This window comes from Carcharodon carcharias, chromosome 18 (assembly GCF_017639515.1).
Source record: "Carcharodon carcharias isolate sCarCar2 chromosome 18, sCarCar2.pri, whole genome shotgun sequence".
NCBI classification, from domain to species: domain Eukaryota; kingdom Metazoa; phylum Chordata; class Chondrichthyes; order Lamniformes; family Lamnidae; genus Carcharodon; species Carcharodon carcharias.
The window spans coordinates 1,225,642-1,248,076 of NC_054484.1; the positions used below are offsets into that span (position 1 = coordinate 1,225,642).

The 22,435-nt window shown below is 41.4% G+C and overlaps 1 protein-coding gene across 1 annotated transcript in view; it reads left to right on the forward strand.

Moving 5' to 3' along the window:
- Positions 1 to 10,039, forward strand: part of ndufv3 (NADH:ubiquinone oxidoreductase subunit V3) — a 32,840-nt gene extending 22,801 nt beyond the window's left edge. The window contains exon 4 of the mRNA XM_041210627.1: positions 9,755 to 10,039. Coding sequence (XP_041066561.1) covers positions 9,755 to 9,942 — 188 coding nt within the window. The 3' untranslated portion in view covers positions 9,943 to 10,039. The remainder of the gene's footprint in view (positions 1 to 9,754) is intronic.
- The last annotated feature ends 12,396 nt before the right edge of the window (positions 10,040 to 22,435 follow it).

Here is a 22,435-nt window from a genome sequence, read left to right on the forward strand (position 1 = left end):
GTTTTCACTAATATATCTGAATGGAGTGACTCAGTTTTCACTAATATATCGAATGGAGTAACTCAGTTTTCACTAATATATCTGAATGGAGTGACTCTGTTTTCACTAATATATCGAATGGAGTAACTTAGTTTTCACTAATATATCTGAATGGAGTGACTCAGTTTTCACTAATATATCTGAAAGGAGTGACTCAGTTTTCACTAATATATCTGAAAGGAGTGACTTAGTTTTCATTAATATATCTGAATGGAGTGACTCAGTTTTCACTAATATATCTGAATGGAGTGACTCAGTTTTCACTAATATATCGAATGGAGTAACTCAGTTTTCACTAATATATCTGAATGGAGTGACTCAGTTTTCACTAATATATCGAATGGAGTAACTTAGTTTTCACTAATATATCTGAATGGAGTGACTCAGTTTTCACTAATATATCTGAAAGGAGTGACTTAGTTTTCACTAATATATCTGAATGGAGTGACTCAGTTTTCATTAATATATCTGAATGGAGTGACTCAGTTTTCACTAATATATCTGAATGGAGTGACTCAGTTTTCACTAATATATCGAATGGAGTAGCTCAGTTTTCACTAATATATCTGAATGGAGTGACTCAGTTTTCATTAATATATCTGAATGGAGTGACTCAGTTTTCACTAATATATCTGAATGGAGTGACTCAGTTTTCACTAATATATCGAATGGAGTAATTCAGTTTTCACTAATATATCTGAATGGAGTGACTCAGTTTTCACTAATATATCGAATGGAGTAACTCAGTTTTCACTAATATATCTGAATGGAGTGACTCAGTTTTCACTAATATATCGAATGGAGTAACTCAGTTTTCACTAATATATCTGAATGGAGTGACTCAGTTTTCACTAAAATATCTGAATGTTGTGACTCAGTTTTCTCTAATATATCTGAATGGAGTGACTCAGTTTTCACTAATATATCTGAATGGAGTGACTCAGTTTTCACTAATATATCTGAAGGGAGTGACTCAGTTTTCACTAATATATCTGAATGGAGTGACTCCGTTTTCACTAATATATCTGAATGGAGTGACTCAGTTTTCACTAATATATCTGAATGGAGTGACTCAGTTTTCACTAATATATATGAATGGAGTAATTCAGTTTTCACTGATATATCTGAATGGATTGACTCAGTTTTCACTAATATATCTGAATGGAGTAACTCAGTTTTCGCTAATATTTCTGAATGGAGTAACTCAGTTTTCACTAATATATCTGAATGGAGTGACTCAGTTTTCACTAATATATCTGAATTGAGTGACTCAGTTTTCACTAATATATCTGAATGGAGTGATTCAGTTTTCACTAATATATCTGAATGGAGTGACTCAGTTTTCACTAATATATCTGAATGGCATGACTCAGTTTTCACTAATATATCTGAATGGAGTGACTCAGTTTTCACTAATATGTCAAATGAAGTAACTCAGTTTTCACTAATATATCTGAATGGAGTGACTCAGTTTTCACTAATATATCGAATGGAGTAACTCAGTTTTCACTAATATATCTGATTGGAGTGACTCAGTTTTCACTAATATATCGAATGAAGTAACTCAGTGTTCACTAATATATCTGAATGGAGTAACTCAGTTTTCACTAATATATCAAATGGAGTAACTTAGTTTTCACTAATATATGAAATGGAGTAACTCAGTTTTCACTAATATATCTGAATGGGGTCTCTCAGTTTTCACTAATATATCTGAATGGAGTAACTCAGTTTTCACTAATATATCAAATGGAGTAACTTAGTTTTCTCTAATATATCAAATGGAGTAACTCAGTTTTCACTAATATATCAAATGGAGTATCTCAGTTTTCACTAATATATCAAAGACGTAACTCAGTTTTCACTAATATATTGAATGGAGTGACACAGTCTGCATGAATGTATTTGAGTGGAGTGTTTGCTAGTGTTTTAATGAATTATCCTAGTTCATACTTGGGTCAGTGATAACTGAATATCCAAAGGAGGATTTCAGAGATCGCAGATATAATGCCCAGTGAGTATACCACTGTATGTGCTGTAGCACAGTCACAGATATAATGCCCAGTGAGTATACCACTGTATGTGCTGTAGCAGAGTCACAGATATAATGCCCAGTGAGTATACCACTGTATGTGCTGTAGCACAGTCACAGATATAATCCCCAGTGACTATACCACTGTGTGTGCTGTAGCACAGTCACAGATATAATGCCCAGTGAGTATACCACTGTGTGTGCTGTAGCACAGTCACAGATATAATGCCCAGTGACTATACCACTGTGTGTGCTGTAGCACAGTCACAGATATAATCCCCAGTGACTATACCACTGTGTGTGCTGTAGCAGAGTCACAGATATAATGCCCAGTGAGTATACCACTGTGTGTGCTGTAGCACAGTCACAGATATAATGCCCAGTGACTATACCACTGTGTGTGCTGTAGCACAGTCACAGATATAATCCCCACTGAGTATACCACTGTGTGTGCTGTAGCACAGTCACAGATATAATGCCCAGTGAGTATACCACTGTGTGTGCTGTAGTACAGTCACAGATATAATGCCCAGTGACTATACCACTGTGTGTGCTGTAGCAGTCACAGATATAATGCCCAGTGAGTATACCACTGTGTGTGCTGTAGCACAGTCACAGATATAATGTCCAGTGAGTATACCACTGTGTGTGCTGTAGCACAGTCACAGATATAATGCCCAGTGAGTATACCACTGTGTGTGCTGTAGCAGTCACAGATATAATGCCCAGTGAGTATACCACTGTGTGTGCTGTAGCACAGTCACAGATATAATGCCCAGTGAGTGTACCACTGTGTGTGCTGTAGCACAGTCACAGATATAATGCCCAGTGAGTATACCACTGTGTGTGCTGTAGCACAGTCACAGATATAATGTCCAGTGAATATACCACTGTGTGTGCTGTAGCACAGTTTTTTTTTTCAGCTCATCGTGCTTTTGCCCATCTGCTGATGTGGAGCTGATTATAATGTGTTTAAAATCCTTGAGTTGTCTGTGCATCAGACAGTCAATTGCTGAGCCTCCATTTGATTATTAGGTAGCTGATAATTATCTGGACTGATTTAAAGGACTAGGATGGTTGGATTATTCTGCTGACCTTGTTTCTTCTCTGCTTTACCTTCCTTCTTGAAGGCATCGATTCTCACTGGGATACACAGCAATATATAAAGTGTTAGAAATAAGAAAAGCAACTTCCACCCAGTTTGCCTTCTACTGTCTTGGTAATTGTATGATAAGAACATAAGAAATAGGAGCAGGAGTATGCCATTCAGCCCTTCAAGTCTGCTGCACATTCTGCCTCTGATCTTCTTCCTCAACTCCATTTTCCCTCCCACTCTCCATATCCCTCGATTCCCTGAGAGACTAAAAATCTCTCTATCTCAGCCTTACATGTATTCAACGATGGAGCATCCACAACCCTCTGCGGTAGAGAATTCCAAAGATTCACCACGCTCTGAGTGAAGAAATTTCCCCTCATCTCAGACCTAAATGATCGGCCCCTTATCCTGAGACTGTGCCCTCATGTTTTAGACTCCCGACCAGAGGAAACTACCTCTCAGCGTCAACCCTATCAAACCCCTTCAGGCTACAAGAATAGGTCAGAGGCTAGGAATCCTGTGATATGTAACTCACCTCCTGACCCCCTAAAGCCTGTCCACCATCTACAAGTCACAAGTGTCATGGAATCCTCCCCACTTGCCTGGATGAGTGCAACTCCAACAGCACTGAAGAAGCTTGACACCATCCAGGACAAAGCAGCCTGTTTGATTGGCACCATATCCACAAACATTCACTCCCTCCACCACCGATGCACAGTAACAGCAGTGTTAACCATCTACAAGATGCAGTACAGGAATTCACCAAGGCTCCTTCGACAGCACCTTCCAAACCCAAGATCACTGCCATCTAGAAGGACAAGGGCAGCAGACACATGGGAACACCACCACCTGGAAGTTCCCCTCCAAGTCACTCACCATCCTGACTTGGAAATATGTTGCCGTTCCTTAACTGTCACTGAGTCAAAATCCTGGAACTCCCTTCCTTACATTACCGTGAGTGTACCCCCACCACAGGGACTGCAGCGATTCAAGAAGGCAGCTCACCACCACCTTCTCCAGGGCAGCTAGGGATGGGCAATAAATGCTGGCCCAGCCAGCAAAGCCCACATCGCATAAATGAATAAGAGAATTCCCCTTGCAATAAAGGTCAACATGCCATTTGCTTTCCTAATTGCTTGCTGCACCTGTATGCCATTTTATTGTTCCATGTAAAAGCACACCCATCATCAACACTTATAAGTTCCACACTTTCTAAAAAATATTCTGCTTTGCAGCCTAAGTGAACATCCTCACACTTCTCCATAATATATTGCATCTACCATCTTATTACCGATTCACTTAATCTGTCTATATCTCTTTGCAGCCTCCCTCTGTGTCCTTCCCGCAATTTATATTCCCACCTAGCTTTGTATCATCATACAATGATAATAGTTATTGACTGATCGCGTCGATCAATTTCAATCAATTAGCCTATAACAGACCCAGACATGAAATGGGGAAAATCACCAGTCTTGGAAAAGTTTGGGAGCCATTATGTTGAGGCTCTGAACATGGGAACTTGAGTTGGCCATTCAGCCCATCGAGCCTGCTCTATCATTCAATTTGATTATGGCTGACCATCTGCCTCAATGCCACTTTCCTGCACTATCCCCATATCCATTGATGTCATTAGTCTCCAGCAATCTATTGATATCTATCTTGAACCTGCTCAATTATTAAACTTCCACAGCCCTCTGGGAGAATTCCAAAGATTCACCTCCCTCTCGAGTAAAGAAATTCCTCCTCATCTCAGTCTTAAATGGCCTGTTCCTAATTCTGAGATTATGTCTGGTTTTTAGACTCACTGGGAGGGGAAACATTTTATCCACATCTACCCTGTCACACCCTGTAAGAATTTTGTAAGTTTCAATGAGATCACCTCTCTTTCTTTGAAACTCTAAAGAATACAGTCCCAGTTTCCTCAATCTCTCCTCATAAGACTAACCTGCTATCCCAGGGATTAATCTGGTGAACCTGCGTTGCACTCTCTCTATGGCAAGTATATCCTTCCTTATTCTCCTATTCCTGATCTTACTAGCATGTGGCACTGGGAGTAATCCTGAGATTGCTACCTTTGAGGTCCTGATTTTTAATTTGTTTCTTAGCTCCCTATATTCTGCTTTCAGGACCTCATCTGACTTTTTACTTTTGTCATTGGTACTGATATGGACCACAACCTCTGGTTGTTCACCCTCCCCCTTCAGAATGTCCTGCAGCTGCTCAGTGACATCCTTGACCCTGGCACCAGGGAGGCAACACACCATCCTGGTGTGATGCCTGCGGCCACAGAAATGTCTATCCATTCCCCTTATGATAGAATTCCCTATCACTATTGCTCTTCCACATTTTTTTCTCCCCCTCTGTGCAGCTGAACCACTCATGGTGCCACGGACTTGGCTCTTGCTGCATTTCCCTGAGAAACAATCTCCCCCAGCAGTATCCAAAACGGAAAATCTGTTAGAGAGAAAGAAAGATGCAGGAGACTCCTACACTACCTGCCTAGTACTTTTACCCTGTTGGGTGGTCACCCTTCCCTTTCTGCCTCTGCTGTCTTTACCTGTGGTGTGACCACCTCACTGTACATGTTTCCAGGAAGATGTCATTCTTGTGGATGCTCCATAGAGACTCCAGCCACAGTTCTAGCTCTGAAACGCAGATTTTGAGCAGCTGCAGCTGGAGACTCTTCCTGCACACATTGTCACCCTGGACACTGGAAGTGCCCCTGATTTCCCACATAGCACAGGAAGAGCATTCCGTGTGGCTGAGCTGTTCTGCCATGACTTACACTTAAATTATTCCCTTTACTTTTACTTTCTGTAGTTTAGAGAATATTAAGGGCCGTAGAAATACTCATCAGGTCCTACTTACCAAGGCTGCTGCTGCTCTTTCTGAGGAAAGGTAGAAAATGAAAGGAGCACCTCCTTCCCTCTTCAGTGAACTCCCTCTCTCACCAAACTTCAACTTAAGCACTCTAATGCAGCCCAGAGCAGCACTCCCATGCAGACAAGACAGCACTGTAGATGGCCTGCTTTTATGCTGTCTGAAAAGCTCCTGTTTAAGTCAGTTATCTAATTAACTAGCTGCAGCTGCAAGCAGAGCCTGAAAAACCCCTGTTTCAAAGCTGGACTAAAACTCACCTTCTCCCAAACCAAACAGCAACTTTTAGTTCATTTCTAAATTAAAGAAAGACTAGACTTTAGATAGAAATTCACCCTTAAAAATCTTTATTACCAAACTCCAACTTAAGCACTCTAATGCAGCCCAAAGCAGTACTCCAATGCTGAAAATGCGCGTCAAAGCTTCTTGTCACAAGCCTTGCATTTCAATAGCAATCCTGTGTCCATGTGCTCATTGACATTGCTAGCCTATTCATCAATGAACTGCTAAAGGAAGCCAAAGAGATTTGCAATGCAGCACTATATCCTGATGATCTAGACATGCTGCCATTGTCTGAATCAGTATTCATTGAACTTATGAACTCAGCAGCGTGCTCAGTTGAATTCAGTTTTAACAACACCATGTATGCCCAAATGGTGTTGCCATGGGATCCCCTCTAGGCCCAGGTCTCTCAAACATCTCCGTTGGTTTCCACGAGAAACATGTCTTTGATGGAATGACACCCAACTTCCTACCCCTTCTGTATTTCCAATATTTAGATGATACGTTTACTATATTTGAATCCACAGCGGTATGTAAGAATTTCCTTTCGCACCTTAATAGGCTCAATTCTGTGCTAAAGTTCACCTTTGAAATGGGGCAGTCAAATGACCTCCTTTTCCTTTACGTGCTCGTTGAGAAATCTACCAAGGGCTTCTCTACCACGGTCTACCAAGGCTACCTTCGCTAGTCAATACACGTGTTGTGATTCCTACAGTTCCACATACTGTAAGATTGGTCTTATCGGCAACCTTGTAAATAGGGTTTGAGCCTTTTGCTCACCATGAAAGCTTGATGCTGAAGTAAGGCACCTGTAGGATAATGGCTATCCCAATCAGATTGCTGCTCACTGTATATCACACAACTCATGAATGGGCCTAAAACTGCCACATTTGGTCCTGAAACGTGCCCAGTTAATCTCAGATTACACCAGAAGGACAAAGTATCTCAAAATTTTGAGCAGCAGATGAAGCTAGCCATTTCACACTGCTACGATGCAGCAGCAACACAAGTGGTATTCGGCACTAACAGGATGCTGCCATCAAACCAAAAAGCCTGTCACACACAAATGAGTAACGTGGCACGTGAATTCCAGTGCCGGTGTGAGGTATGTAGGCCATACCTCCCAAATACTGGAGGATCGCATCAGACAGCCGCTGTTCACAGCGGGCAGGGTACAGACCGTACCCAACTAGCCTGTGCTTGCGAAACTCAAAGCACAGTGTCCAACATTAGATGTGATTCCGCATTTGCTAAACAATCCTGAGTGTGCTAAAAATTATGCTGACAACCAATTTAAGATTATCAGTTGGGCTCACAGTGTGACTCACTTACGTGTGCTGGAAGCCACATATATTCACACACAGGGCCCTGTCCTTTGCAGACAGAAAGAACATGTCCTTTTGTTGCACCTGTTTGAGCTAAACAAAATAAGTAAGTGACAGCCATTCCCTGGTTCATTCCCCAGGGTAATGCCTTGACCAATCAGAGTCAGCCTGCCTGGTTTGAGTTTAAACAAAACTTGGCAATTAAATGTTATTCATCAGTTAACTGGTGCATTCTCCATGGCAATGCCTCTACCAATCAGAGCCCACTTGCCAACTAATCAGCACTTTCTTCTCATGAAGTAGAAATTGTTGTTCCCATTAAATTTGGTATTCTTGTGAATTGTCCTGATGAGTGCAAGACGAAAAGCTTCAACAACGTCCTTTTTCAGCAATATCCAAGTACTAATCACCAAATGACTATAGTTTCTTTTGTTCAGATATAAGCCCATAGTTTCAGAATTAATTATATCACTTTCAAACTTAATGTAAAATTCAATGATTTATGGTCACTATTTCTGAAAGGTTCCTTTAGAGCAAAGTTAATGATTAGTCCTTTCTCGTTACATAAACTAAATTTAAAATAGCCCGATCCATAGTTGGTTCTTCAACATTCTGTTCCAGAAACCCATCTTGTGTACACTCCCAGGAATTTATCCTCCACAGCATTAGTGCTAATTAGATTTACTCAGACTATATGTGAATTGAAGTCGCCCATTATTACTGTTTTACCCATGCTACATGCAACTCTGATTTCCTGATTTATACTGTGCCCAACATTACCACTACAATTTGGTGGCCCATAAACCACTCCCTATAAACAATGTTTGCTGCCACTTGCTGTTTCTGAGCTCCATCCAAACTGATTCTACATCTTGATCCTTCAATCTGAGATTGTCTCTCACAAATGTACTGATCTCAACCCTTATTAACAGTGCTACCCCACCTTTTCTTTTTTACCTATTCTTCCTGAATGAGGAATATCCTTGAATATTCAGTTTCCATTCTTGGTCACCTTGTAACCGTGCCTCCATAATGACAATTAAATCATACCAATTTACCTCTATTTGTGCCTTTAAATCATCTACCTTGTTGAGATTGCCACATGTTTTCAGATAGAGTGCCCTTAACTTTGTCTTTTTAATATTATTCTGCATTCTGATCCTATTTGATGCTTGCCTTCGCTTCATCTGCCTTCTAATTTCTCTTACTACTTTTCTACTTCCTGTTACCGGTTTTGCTTCCCTCCAGTCTGAGCTTCCACTCATGTTCCCACCCCCCTACAAATGTAATTTAGACCCTCCTCAAAAGGTTTGGCAAATCTCCCTGCAAGGATGTTAGTCCCAGCCCTGGTAAGGTGCAACCCGCTCATTTTGTACAGGTCCCAGCTGCCCCAGAATGCAGAATTTCTACCAAACAAAAACCCAACAGGAAAGGTGAATCAATCAACTGTGGCTAGATTGAGCAGAGTCAACATGATCCATCTCAGCTCCCTCCTAAGCCAATTGGTGGCACCTCTAGTGTTCTTTTATGCTCAGGCCCAGCTTGGGAATCACACACAGGATACAGCAGGCTGGGATAATCCTGGAGGCAGGGATATTCTGGGAAGTTGGGATACTTTCAGATGCAGGGATACTCTGGGAAGCTGGGATCCTCCCGGAGGCAGGGATACTCTGGGAAGCTGAGGGGAGGTAGTGGCATAGTGGTATTGTCACAGGACTAGTATTCTGGAGACCTGGGGACCTGGGTTTCGAACCCCACCACGGCAGATGGTGAAATTTGAATTCAATAAAAATCTGGAATTAAAAGTCTAATGATGACCATGAAACCATTGTCAATTGTCATAAAAAAAATACCCATCTGGTTCACTAATGTCCTTATCTGGTCTGGCCTACATGTGACTCCAGACCCACAGCAATGTGGTTGACACTCTGAACAAGGGCAGTTAGGGATGGGCAATAAATGCTGGCCTAGCCAGTGACGCCCACACCCTGTGAACAAATAAATAATAAAAACTCTGGGAATCTGGGATACTCCCAGGGGCAGGAATACTCGGTGTCGGTTAAGAACATTTTCTGAAAGTTAATTTTTTTTGTATCTGTGCAGAGTCAGTGAGAAAGCCTTTCCAAGAGTCTGCCGAGGAGTCTGTCGAGGTGGAAGTGTTGGACACTTCCTCCTACAAGAACACGCAGCACCATGATTACACTCCACTAACCTTTGTAGATCTGGACGTGGAGATGGCAAAGTACAGGTTACCTCAGCCCTCCTCAGGAAGGATGTCTCCTCGCCACTGAATCTTCGCACTTTGTGGTCAGCTGGTGCCTCAAGTAGGCAACAATATATACAGAACACAAGATAGAGCTAAATCTAAATAAAAATCACATGTTGAAATGTCTGTTTAATATCTACAACCTTCCTCCTGGTTCAGTATTTTTCTGCATGTTGCTGAGTGAGCAGCTCCTCCCAGGCCCATACCACTGCTCACTGGAAAAAGGGCAAATTCTTTCCCCTCCCCCAGGAGGGAGAATTGTGAGGAACAGCCCCTCACTGGGATGCAACTCTCAGGACATGGACTGATTTCTATAGCTAGAATACATTAATATTAAATTGACAGGTTTAGTAATGGACTGACTCTGGACAGCAGTGTCCTGTTCATGGAGCCTCACCATCAGGTCTGAAGTGTTTTGTTTCTTTGGTGAGGAGAATCACCAGAACAAGGTCAAAGCTAAAGGATAAATTATGAGATAAAAGAAAAATACTGCAGATGCTGGAGATTTGAAATAAAAATTAAGTGCTGGAAAAACTCAGCAGATCTCATTGTCACTGGACCAGTAGTAATCCAGAGACCCAGGGTAATATTCGGGGACCTGGGTTCGAATCCCATCACGGCAAATTTTGAATTCAATAAAAATCTGGAATTAAAAGTCCAATGATGACCATGAAACAGTTGTCAGTTGTCATAAAAAAAACCCATCTGGTTCACTAATGTGCTTTAGGGAAAGAAATGCAATGTCTTTACCTGGTCTGGCCTACATGTGACTCCAGACCCACAGCAATGTGGTTGACTCTTAAATGCCCTCTGAACAAGGGCAATTAAGGATGGGCAATAAATGCTGGCCTAGCCAGCGAAGCCCACATCCATGAATGAATGAAAAGTATCTGTGGAGAGAGAAACAGAATTAGTGTTTTAGGTCCAATATACCTCTTTGAAATTACACAGACAGATTGCACAGATGAGGCTTTTTCCCCTTGTGTTTAAAAGATGAAGGGGTCTTGTTGAAAATATTGAAAAGATTTGTTAGGGCAGAAAGATACTATTTCCTCTAGCGGGGAGTCCAGAACATGTGGACAGAACTTTAAAATTAGGAGCCATTCAGGGGTGTTGTCAGGAAGCACTTCACACACGGTGGAGTAGAAATCTGGAACTGTCTCCCCAAAAAGCTGGGGGGTCAATTGACATTTTCAAATCTAAGATTGTTAGGTAAGGATAGTCAGGGGTATGGAAGCAAGATGTGTAAATGGAATGAAGATGCAGATCAACTTTGAATTATTGAATTGCAGAGGGGAGTTGATAGTGAAGGACATCCTCTTATTCCTTTATTCCTAATATTAAACACTTCTACCATTGGAACTAAAATAATGTTGAGGAAATTCCACCACAGCCTTAACATCAGGCCAGCAAGAGTAGATTCCCTGAGACTGGATCAGAGTGGAACCCCTCACAGAAAAATTGATCCCCCAACCTGAAGGTCTATCACCATGTTCTTCAGTCTATTAGTGCCCTGGGAGAGTTCATCAGTTTATGAACGAGTTGGGATGGTCCTTCCGTCTGTTATTGCCCTTGGAGCATTCTTTAATGTATGAGTGTCAGCGGCTCAAGTACTCAAAGGAGCTGATAACTCAGCGACAGGTGAGTATTGGCTGAAACTGGAAACCATCAACTTCTGCTTTTATAAGTAGAAAGGCTCAGGTCAGAGAATCAAAGGCTGGAGCTTCAGAGGGATTGAAGAGTTTGAGGCCATAGTGGAGGACTGTTAAAGGAAGGGTGTCTCCCAGTGTAGGCAATGCAAAAGGTGGTCAGAGCTGTTGCACTGTGAAGGCTCTAAAGGGAGATGGGTGTTCTGTTCCCGGAGTTTGAGGAGCGATGGATTGCATCAGCCACTCAGGGAGGGGCAGCAGCAGACAGAGGGACACCACTGCAGGACACTGATGGGTCACAGATGAGGAAGAAGCATTGGGCCAGTCAGGCAGGCAAATGGGCAAAGAGGGTGTTACCCTCTGTTATGGTAAACGCTGAGCTGCTCAAATCTCAAAGGGAAACTTGAAACAACTGCCACAACTGTTTTGCAATTTGTGTATATTTCAAGATGCGTGCCTTGAATTCAGTAGTAATAAGATGACTGAGTCTTATAGGTTTCTTACAAAACTAAATTAAACCTTTATTAATAAAAAATGATTTTAAGCACATACATAGGTTTACAAATTATTACTATGATAACTCCTAGCTCCCCTAATTAATGTAACTCCCAGTTACACATCCGTTAAGGCAACAGTAAAAACACATAAATTTTAAAAGACCCAGGCAAAGTAACACAATTCCCTGAACAGCCAACTTCAAAATGAGTTCTCTTAACTTCAGTTTCTTTAGATAGCAGCTTTAGGCTTAGATGTTGGAGACTTTTCACACTTGTTAGATCTTAAAATTCCTTCTTCCTACACACAACCTCATCTCCTTTGTAAAGGTTTCCCCTTAAAATGCAAATTCCCGTTGTTGCACTATGTCTTTGGACTTTACCTCTCTAATAATAAAAATCTATCATAGTACCAATTTTATCAGTAATCTTTGGGAAAAATAAACACATTGTTTCTTAACTTCTAGCTAGGTGAAACATTTCACCCCCTCTTTGGATTCAAGCTAGTCTGGTTTATTTAAAAAATGCAAATGTTCCCTTACACCTTTCATTCTAAAACTTCACCCATGTTTACCTACTTAACATTTCAAACCTAGCTTATCTTCTGATTATTAAACCTTCAGACCAGCTGCCTTTAATTCAATTAAGTCTCACACACTCACATACACCCACACACACACCCCAGCATTACTATATAATAAATGCCAATAACATTATGAAAATTATATATTTCTGACTCCCACTTCAAAGGGTTTACAGAAAGAGGCTTAGTTTTATGGAGAGATTGGAACATCAGTGAATGAAGGCTGTCTCTCAGGACAGGTGGACACTGATCAGAATAAGACGATTGCGGTCACTGGGATGTGCTGGCTACCCATTGCCTGTGCTAGTGATGGTGACCGTGACACTCGACTTTTTCAAATCAGGCTCGTTCCAGGGATCACCTGGAGACATTTGTGAGAATCCCCAGTTAGTAACCCATCAGCACATCAAGCAGGTGATAATTGCCCTGTTCCACAGTGCAGAGCAATACATCAGTTGTTGCACCAATCAGGCCGAGAGGGCAATCGGATCCAGTATCATGGTTGGATTCCCTCATGTCCAGGGGGTTATAGACTGCATGCATGTGGCAATAGGTCTCCCTCAGCAGTCAGACATGAAGGGGAATAGGAAGGGGTTCTACTTGCTCAATTTTCTAATTGCCTGTGATCACCCGAAAACCTCCAGGTGTTTGCAAGGTTCCCAGGAAGTTGCTGTGAATCGTATATCCTGAGACAGTCTTAGGTGCCTTAGCTCTTCAGACCATCTGAATGCCTACGTGTATGGATCCTAGGTGACCAGGGACTTCTACTGAAGGAAAGGCTGCTTATATCTGTGCAGAACCTGAACACAGATACAGAGAAAACCTACAACTGTTACCATGTGACGACAAGGGCAACCATCGCACTGGCAATTCAGCTTCTGACAATGAGGTTCTGATGCTTTGTGGGGGAGCCCTGCAATATGTGCCATCAATGGCCTCCCAGTCATTGCAGTCTGCTGCTCTCTGCGCAAGCTGGCACATCGAAAAGGAGTTGCATTGGGGTTGGACAACCACATTGATTGCACCACCTCCTTTGAGGAGGAGCGAGACTTGGAAGCTAATGGTTATATGCCTGTGGGCTTGATTGCAAGAGCCAATGACAAGGGAGACGCAAGACTCCCTCATTTGAATCTCAGAATTGTTACATGCAAAAAGAGGCTATATGGCCCATCTGCACAGGCTCTCCAAATGAGCAACTCATCTAGTTCCATTCTCCCACCTTCTCCCTTTAACCCTGCACATTCTTTCTTTTCAAATAATAGTCTAATTCCCTTTTGAATCCTTCAATTAAACCTGCCTCTATCACATTCTCAGGCAGTGCATTCCAGACCCTCAACACCCGCTGCGTGAAAAAGCTTTTTCTCATTTCACTATTGCTTCTTTCACTAAGTACTTTAAATCTGTGCCCTTTGGTTCTCAATCCTTTCACGAGTGGGAATAATTTCTCTCTATCCACTCTGTCCAGACCCCTCATGATTTTGAATATCACAATTAAATCTCTTTTCAACATTCTCTTTTCTAAGGAAAACAGTCCCAATTTCTCCAATCTATCTTCATAACTGAAATTACTCATCCCTGGAACCATTCTTGTGGATCTTTTCTGTACTCTCTCCAATGCCTTCACATCCTTCCTAAAGTACAGCACTCAGAATTGGACACAATACTCCAGCTGAGGCCAAACTAGTGTCTTATACAATTTCAACGTAACTTCCTTGCTCCTGTACTCCATGCCCCTATTAATAAAACCTAGGATACTGTTCACTTTATTGATTGTTTTTTCAACCTGCCCTGCTACTTTCAATGACTTATGCACATATACACCCGGGTCCCTATTTTATATTGTCTCTCCATGTTCTTTCTACCAAAATGAATCATTTCACGTTTTTCTGCATTGAACATCATCTACCACCTGTCAGCCCATTCCACCAATGATGGGAAAATGGTGGTGTGGTGGTAATGTCAGTGAATAGTAATCCAGAGACCTGGGGAGTGGGGGGGATGGGGGTGGGGGGGCACAGGTTTAAATCCCACCATAGCCACTAGTGGAGTTTAAATTCAGTTAATTAATCTGGAATTAAAAGTTCGTCTCCATAATGGTGACCATGAAACAATCATTGATTGTTGTAAAAAAAAATATGGTTCACTAATACCCCTTTAGGGAAGGAAATCTGCAGCCCTTGCCTGGCCTACATGTGACTCCAGACCCACAGCAATGTGGTTGACTCTTAACTGCCTCTGAAATGGCTCAGCAAGACACTTGGTTCCAGGGCAATTAGGGATGGGCAACAAATGCTGGCCTTGCCAGTGATGCCCACATCCCATGAAACAAAACTTGTCTGTGTCCTTTTGATGTTCTACTCTATCCTTCTCAGATTTTTTTAATTATTGGGTGTGGGTGTCACTGGCTGGGCCAGTATTTGTTCCCCATCCCTATAGCCCTTGAGAAGGTGGTGGTGAGCAGGCTTCTTGAACCGCTGCAGTCCATGTGGTGTAGGTACACCCACAGTGCTGTTAGGGAGAGAGTTCCAGGATTTTGACTCAGTGACAGTGAAGGAATGGCAATATATTTCCAAGTCAGGATGGTGTGTGGCTTGGAGAGGAACCTCCAGGCGATGGTGTTCCCATCTATCTGCTGCCCTTGTCCTTCTAGACGATAGTGGTCATGGGTTTGGAAGGTGCTGTCTAAGGAGCCTTGGTGAATTCCTACAGTGCATCTTGTAGATGGTACACACTGCTGCTACTGTGCATCGGTGGTGGAGGGAGTGAATGTTTGTGGATGTGGTGCCAATCAAGTGGGCTGCTTTGTCCTGGATGGTGTCAAGCTTCTTCAGTGTTGTTGGAGCTGCACTCATCCAGGCAAGTGGGGAGTATTCCATCACACTCCTGATTTGTACCTTATAGATGGTGGACAGGCTTTTGGGAACCAGGAGGTGAGTTACTCGCCGCAGGATTCCTAGCCTCTGACCTGCTCTTGTAGCCACAGTATTTATATGGCTAGTCCAGTTCAGTTTCTGGTCAATGGTAACCCCCAGGTTGTTGATAGTGGAGGATTCAGCGATGGTAATGCCATTGAATGTCATGGGGCAATGGTTAGATACTCGCTTGTTCAAGATAGTCATCGCCTGGCACTTGTGTGGCATGGCTGTTACTGGTCACTAGTTAGTCCAAGCCTGGAAATTGCCCAGGTCTTGCTGCATTTGGACATGGACTGCTTTGGCTAATGTCCATATTAATAAATCCTAAGATGCAGTATGCTTTATTAAACCCTTTCTCAACCTGTCCGTCCTCCTTCAATTACTTATGTACATATACACCCAGGCCCCTCTGCTCCTGCACCCCCTTTCGAATTTTACCCTTTTATACTGTCTCTCCACGTTCTTTCTACCAAAATGCATCACTTCACACTTCTCTGTGGTCATTTATCTGCCCATTCCACCAACCTGTTGATATCCTTTTGAAGTCCTACACTATCCTTCTCTCAGTTCACCGTATTTCTAAGTTTCACATCCTCTGCAGATTTTGAAATTGTGCTCTGCACAGCAAGATCTCGGTCAACAATATAATCAGGAAGAGCAGGAGTCCTGTCACTGGCTCCTGGGGAACTCCACTTCCAACTTTCTTCCAGTCTGAAAACATCAATGAACCATTACTCATTTTTTGCTGCCACTGTAAACCTTTGAGTGTTCAGGAACCAAAATGCTGGTGCCGTTTCCTCATAAATCGCTGCTGATGTTTTCTGGGTAAAAAATAAAAAGGAAGAGTTGTATTTCAAAGCACTTTTCATGATCACTGGACATCTCAAAGCACTTTACAACTGAATAGTTTAGACTGTTCAGGCAGGGTCTAAGGATCAAATAACTCAAGGTCTTAATTATAGCATTCAATTTCATTTGTTTTTTTATTCTTTCACATGATGTGGGCTTCCCTGGTTCAGCCAGCATTTATTGCCCATCCCTAATTGCCCCTTGAGAAGGTGTGGTGAGCTGCCTTCTTGAACTGCTGCAGTCCATGTGGTGTAGGTACACCAACAGAGCTGTTAGGGAAGGATTGCCATTAAATATCAAGGTGCAATGGTTAGATTCTCTCTTGTTGGAGATGGTCATTGCCTGACACTTGTGTGGTGCGTATGTTACTTGCCGTTTGTCAGCCCAAGCCTAGATATTGTCCAGGTCTTGCTGCATTTGGGCATGGACTGCTTCAGTATATGAGGAGTCGCGAATGGTGCTGAACATTGTGCAATCATCAGCAAACATCCCCACTTCTGACCTTATGATGGAAGGAAGGTCATTGATGAAGCAGCTAAAGATGATTGGACCTAGGACATAATGCATTCATTTCTCCTGAGATTTAGGAACATAGAAGCAGGAGTAGGCCATTTCCTAGAATGCCAGTGGACACAAGACAGGCATTTCCCTCAGGTAGTCACAAACACTCCAAGCATATCACTGGCCCATCTTGAGACCCTTCAGTCCTACACTCATCATTGGTTGACATTCGGCATCTATCATTTCATGCCCTCCATCTAAACAAGTGAAAGTTAGATCTCCACACTGATCAGTATTTCCTTACCCAAGCCTAACTGATCACGCAGCCTCTGACATTCCTGCATTTCTGATATGAACTTTTCTTGGTCCTGGGCTTGTGGTTTTTTTCACTTCATCTTGTCTTGCTTTATGAGCTCAGACTCTAGCTACTAGGCAATTGGAAAACAGCCCAGAATATTCCTCTTGCAAAATCTCTGATTCTCTCACCTCATCTGGCTCTCTCAAAACTCTCGGAGATGGCAAGAATTGCAAACCTGCCAGATCATTACCCAATATAAGATCTACCCCTTCCATAGCTAAACTTAGAACAATTCCCACTGTAACAATTCTGCTTACTAACTCACTTTTGTAAGTTAACTTTACACAAGGGAGCAGGTTCATAAATTCCACAAAGATCCCCTATTAATACTTTCTCTTTCTTCAAACTACTTGGACACAAATGGTATCATCACTTACCATCAATGACTGATCTGACCCAGTAGCTCTGAAGACGTTAATTTGTTTATTTGTTTTGCTGATGGAGTAAGGGAACACTTCCCCCTGCGAGACAAAGCCACTACAACTTCAGCAACCTGCTTCACTTTAGCAGTATTCAAGGAGGAATTCCCTTGACTGTCCTGAGCCTCGTTCCCCATTATTGTAGGTTCTGAGGGAACACGTTTCACTTATACTGTAAACACCACTTTAACACCCATTTCTTTTTCAGGTACATCCTTTTCTAAAGACTCATTAGGCATCCTTGTTACTGACACTGATTTACCATGCAGCTTCCACCAATTTACTTTTATATGCCCTGTCTTACGGCAATGAAAACATGCTAGTTTCTTTCAATCATGTTTCTTCTCTGCAATATTATTTTTATTGACTGAAACAGTTTCTCTTAAGCCATTCTCTCTGGAATTCAAGCTGAAGCCCTTCTCTCTGGAATTCAAGCTGAAGCCATTCTCTCTGGAATTCAAGTTGAAGCCTTCTCCTTTCCGTTTTTATTTTTCCTTTTTTCCAAGTTCAAGTTTTTTTGATTTCTCTACCTCTTTCTAACTCAAGCTGATCTATCTGCAACTGAATTCTGGCTAATTTAACTAAATTGCTATCTGGATTAACTATTTCTAATTCCAACGCCAGATGCTATGCTGTTACCTCAATAATTTCTGTATTCTTAGCCCCTGCTTTCAACTCCAACTTTTCTGCTAATGCGATTAACCTATCCTTAGTTAATTGTTCCAAATAACTCAGGGATAAATCCTCCCTCTCCAGCACTAATCTAATAGACGGTAATATCAGTGACTCCATCACTAATCTAAAAGAGAGACTGTAGTATCAGTGACTCCAGCACCAATTTAATAGCGAGGCTGTAATATCAGTGACTCCATCATTAATCTAATAGAGAGGCTGTAATATCAGTGACTCCAGCACTAATCTAATAGAGAGGCTGTAATATCAGTGACTCCAACACTAATCTAAGAGAGGGATTGTAATATCAGTGACTCCAGTACTAATCTAATAGAGAGACTGTAATATCAGTGACTCCAGCACTAATCTAATAGAGAGGCTGTAATATCAGTGACTCCAGCACTAATCTAAAAGAGAGGCTGTAATATTTCAGTGACTCCAACACAAATGTAATAGAGAGGCTGTAGTATCAGTGACTCCAGCATTAATCTAAAAGAGAAACTGTAATATCAGTGACTCCAGCACTAATCTAAGAGAGGGATTCTAATATCAGTGACTGCAGTACTAATCTAATAGAGAGACTGTAAAATCAGTGACTCCAGCACTAATCTAAGAGAGGGATTGTAATATCAGTGACTGCAGTACTAATCTAATAGAGAGACTGTAATATTAGTGTCTCCAGCACTAATCTAATAGAGAGACTGTAATATCAGTGACTGCACCACAAGGCTAAGAGAGGGACTGTAATTTCAGTGGCTCCAGCACTAGTCTAATAGAGAGGCTGTAATAACAGTGACTCTAGCACTAATCAAAGAGAGGGACTGTAATAGCAGTCATTCCAGCACTAATCTCATATAATCTCATAGAGGGACTATAATATCACTGACTCCAGCACTAATCCAATAGAGAGACTGTAATATTAGGGGCTCCAGCACTAATGTAAGGGAGGGACTGTAATATCAGTGACTCCAGCACTAATCTAAGGGAGATGTGGTAAAAGCAGTGACTCTGTCACTAATCTAGTATAATGTAATATAGGGACTGTAATATCAGTGATGCCAACGCTAATCTAATAGAGAGGCGGCAATATCAGTGACTCCAACACTAATCTAATACAGAGACTGTAATATCAGTGACTGCAGCACTAATCTAAGAGAGGGATTGTGATATCAGTGACTCCAGCACTAATCTAATATAATCTAATAGAAACGCTGTAATATCAATGACTCCAGCACTATTCAAAGAGAGGGACTGTAATAGTAGTGTGTCAAGTACGAATCTAATAGCAAGACTGTAATATCAGTGACTCCAGCACTAATCTAATAGAGAGGCTGTAATATCATGGCTCCAGCACTAATCTAATGGAGGGACAGTAATATTAATGTCTCCAGCACTAATCTAATAGAGAGACTGTAATAGCAGTGACTGCACCACTAATCTAAGGGAGGGAATGTAATATCAGTGACTCCAGCACTAATCTAATAGAGAGGCTGTAATAACAGTGACTCTAGCAGTAATCAAAGAGAGGGACTGTAATATCAGTCATTCCAGCACTAATCTAATATAATCTAATAGAAACACTGTAATATCGGTGACTCCAGCACTAAACAAAGAGGGGGACTGTAATAGTAGTGTGTCAAGTATGAATCTAATAGCAAGACTGTAATATCACTGACTCCAGCACTAATCAAATAGAGAGACTGTAATATTAGTGGCTCCAGCACTAATGTAAGAGAGGGACTGTAATATTAGTGTCTCCAGCACTAATCTAATAGAGAGATTGTAATATGAGTGACAGCACCACTAATCTAAGAGAGGGACTGTAATATCAGTGACTCCAGCACTAATCTAATAGAGAGGCGGTAAAAGCAGTGACTCTGTCACTAATCAAGTATAATCTAATATAGGGACTGTAATATCAGTGAAGCCAACGCTAATCTAATAAAGAGGCGGCAATATGAGCGACTCCAACACTAATCTAAAAGACTGAAATATCAATGACTGCAGCACTAATCTAAGACAGGGATTGTGATATCAGTGACTCCAGCACTAATTTAATAGAGAGGCTGTAATAACAGTGACTCCAGCACTAATCAAAGAGAAGGACTGTAATATCAGTGACTCCAGCACTAATAAAAGAGAGGGACTATAATATCATTGACTCCAGCACTAATCTAATATAATCTAATAGAAAGGCTGTAATATCGGTGACTCCAGCACTAATCAAAGAGAGAGACTGTAATAGTAGTGTGTCAAGCATGACTCTAATAGCAACACTGTAATAACAGTGACTCCAGCACTAATCTAATAGAGAGGCTGTAATATTGTGGCTCCAGCACTAATCTAATAGACTGTAATGTTAGTGACTCCAGCACTAATCTAATAGAGAGGCTGTAATATCAGTGACTCCACCACTAATCTAAGAGACCATAATATCAGGGACTCCAGCACTAATCTAATAGAGAGACAGTAATATCAATGACTCCAGCACTAATCTAATAGAGAGACTGTAATGTCAGTGACTCAGCACTGATGTAATAGAGAGGCTGTAATATCAGTGACTCCAGTACTAATCTAAGAAATGGAATGGAATAGCATTGACTCCAGCACTAATCTATGAGAGTGACTGTAATGTCAGTGACTCCAGCACTAATCTAATAGAAAGGCTGACATATCAGAAATGGAATGTAATAGCATTGACTCCAGCACTAATCTAACATAATCTAATAGAGAGGCTGTAATATCAGTGACTGCAGCACTAATCCAACAGAGAGCCGGTAATATCAGTGACTCCAGCACTAAGCTTATAGAGAGACTGTAATATCAGTGATTCAGCACTAATGTAATAGAGAGGCTGTGATAACAGTGACTCCAGCACTAATCAAAGAGAGGGGCTGTAATATCAGTAACTCCAGCACTAATCAAAGAGAGGGACTGTAATATTAGTGTGTCAAGCACAACACTAATAGCGAGACTGTAATATTAGTGACCCCAGCACTAATCTAATAGAGAGGCAGTAATATCAGTGAATCCAGCACCAATATAATAGACTGTAATATCAGTTACTCCAGCACTAATCTAAAATAATCAAATAGAGAGGCTGTAATATCAGTGACACCAGCACTAATCTAATAGAGAGACTGTAATGTCAGTGACTCAGCATTGATGGAATAGAAAGGCTGTAATATCAGTGACTCCAGTACTAATCTAAGAGAGGGAATGTAATAGCATTGACTCCAGCACTAATCTAAGAGAGTGACTGTAATGTCAGTGACTCCAGCACTAAGCTAATAGAAAGGCTGACATATCAGTTACTCCAGCACTAATCTAGCATAATCTAATAGAGAGGCTGTAATATCAGTGACTCCAGCACTATTCCAACAGAGAGCCAGTAATATCAGTGACTCCAGCATTAATGTAATAGAGAGGCTGTCATATCAATTACTCCAACACTAATCTAACATAATCTAATAGAGAGGCTGTAATATCAGTGACTCCATCACTAATCTTATAGAGAGACTGTAATATCAGTGACATGAGCACTAAACTAATAGAAAGACGGTAATGTCAGTGACTCAGCACTAATCTAATAGAGAGGCTGTAATATCAGTGACTCCAGCACTAATCTAACAGAGAGCCGGTAATATCAGTGACTCCAACACTAATGTAATAGAGAGACTGTAATATCAGTGATTCAGCACTAATGTAATAGAGAGGCTGTGATAACAGTGACTCCAGCACCAATCTAATAAAGAGGCTGTGATAACAGTGACTCCAGCACTAATCAAAGAGAGGGACTGTAATATCAGTGACTCCAGCACTAATCAAAGAGATGAACTGTAATATCATTGACTCCAGCACTAATCTAATATAATTTAATAGAAAGGCTGTAATATCGGTGAGTCCAGAACTAATCAAAGAGAGGGACTGTAATATTAGTGTGTCAAGCACAAAACTAATAGCGAGACTGTAATATTAGTGACTCCAGCACTAATCTAATAGAGAGGCTGTAATATCAGTGAATCCAGCACCAATATAATAGACTGTAATATCAGTCACTCCAGCACTAATCTAATAG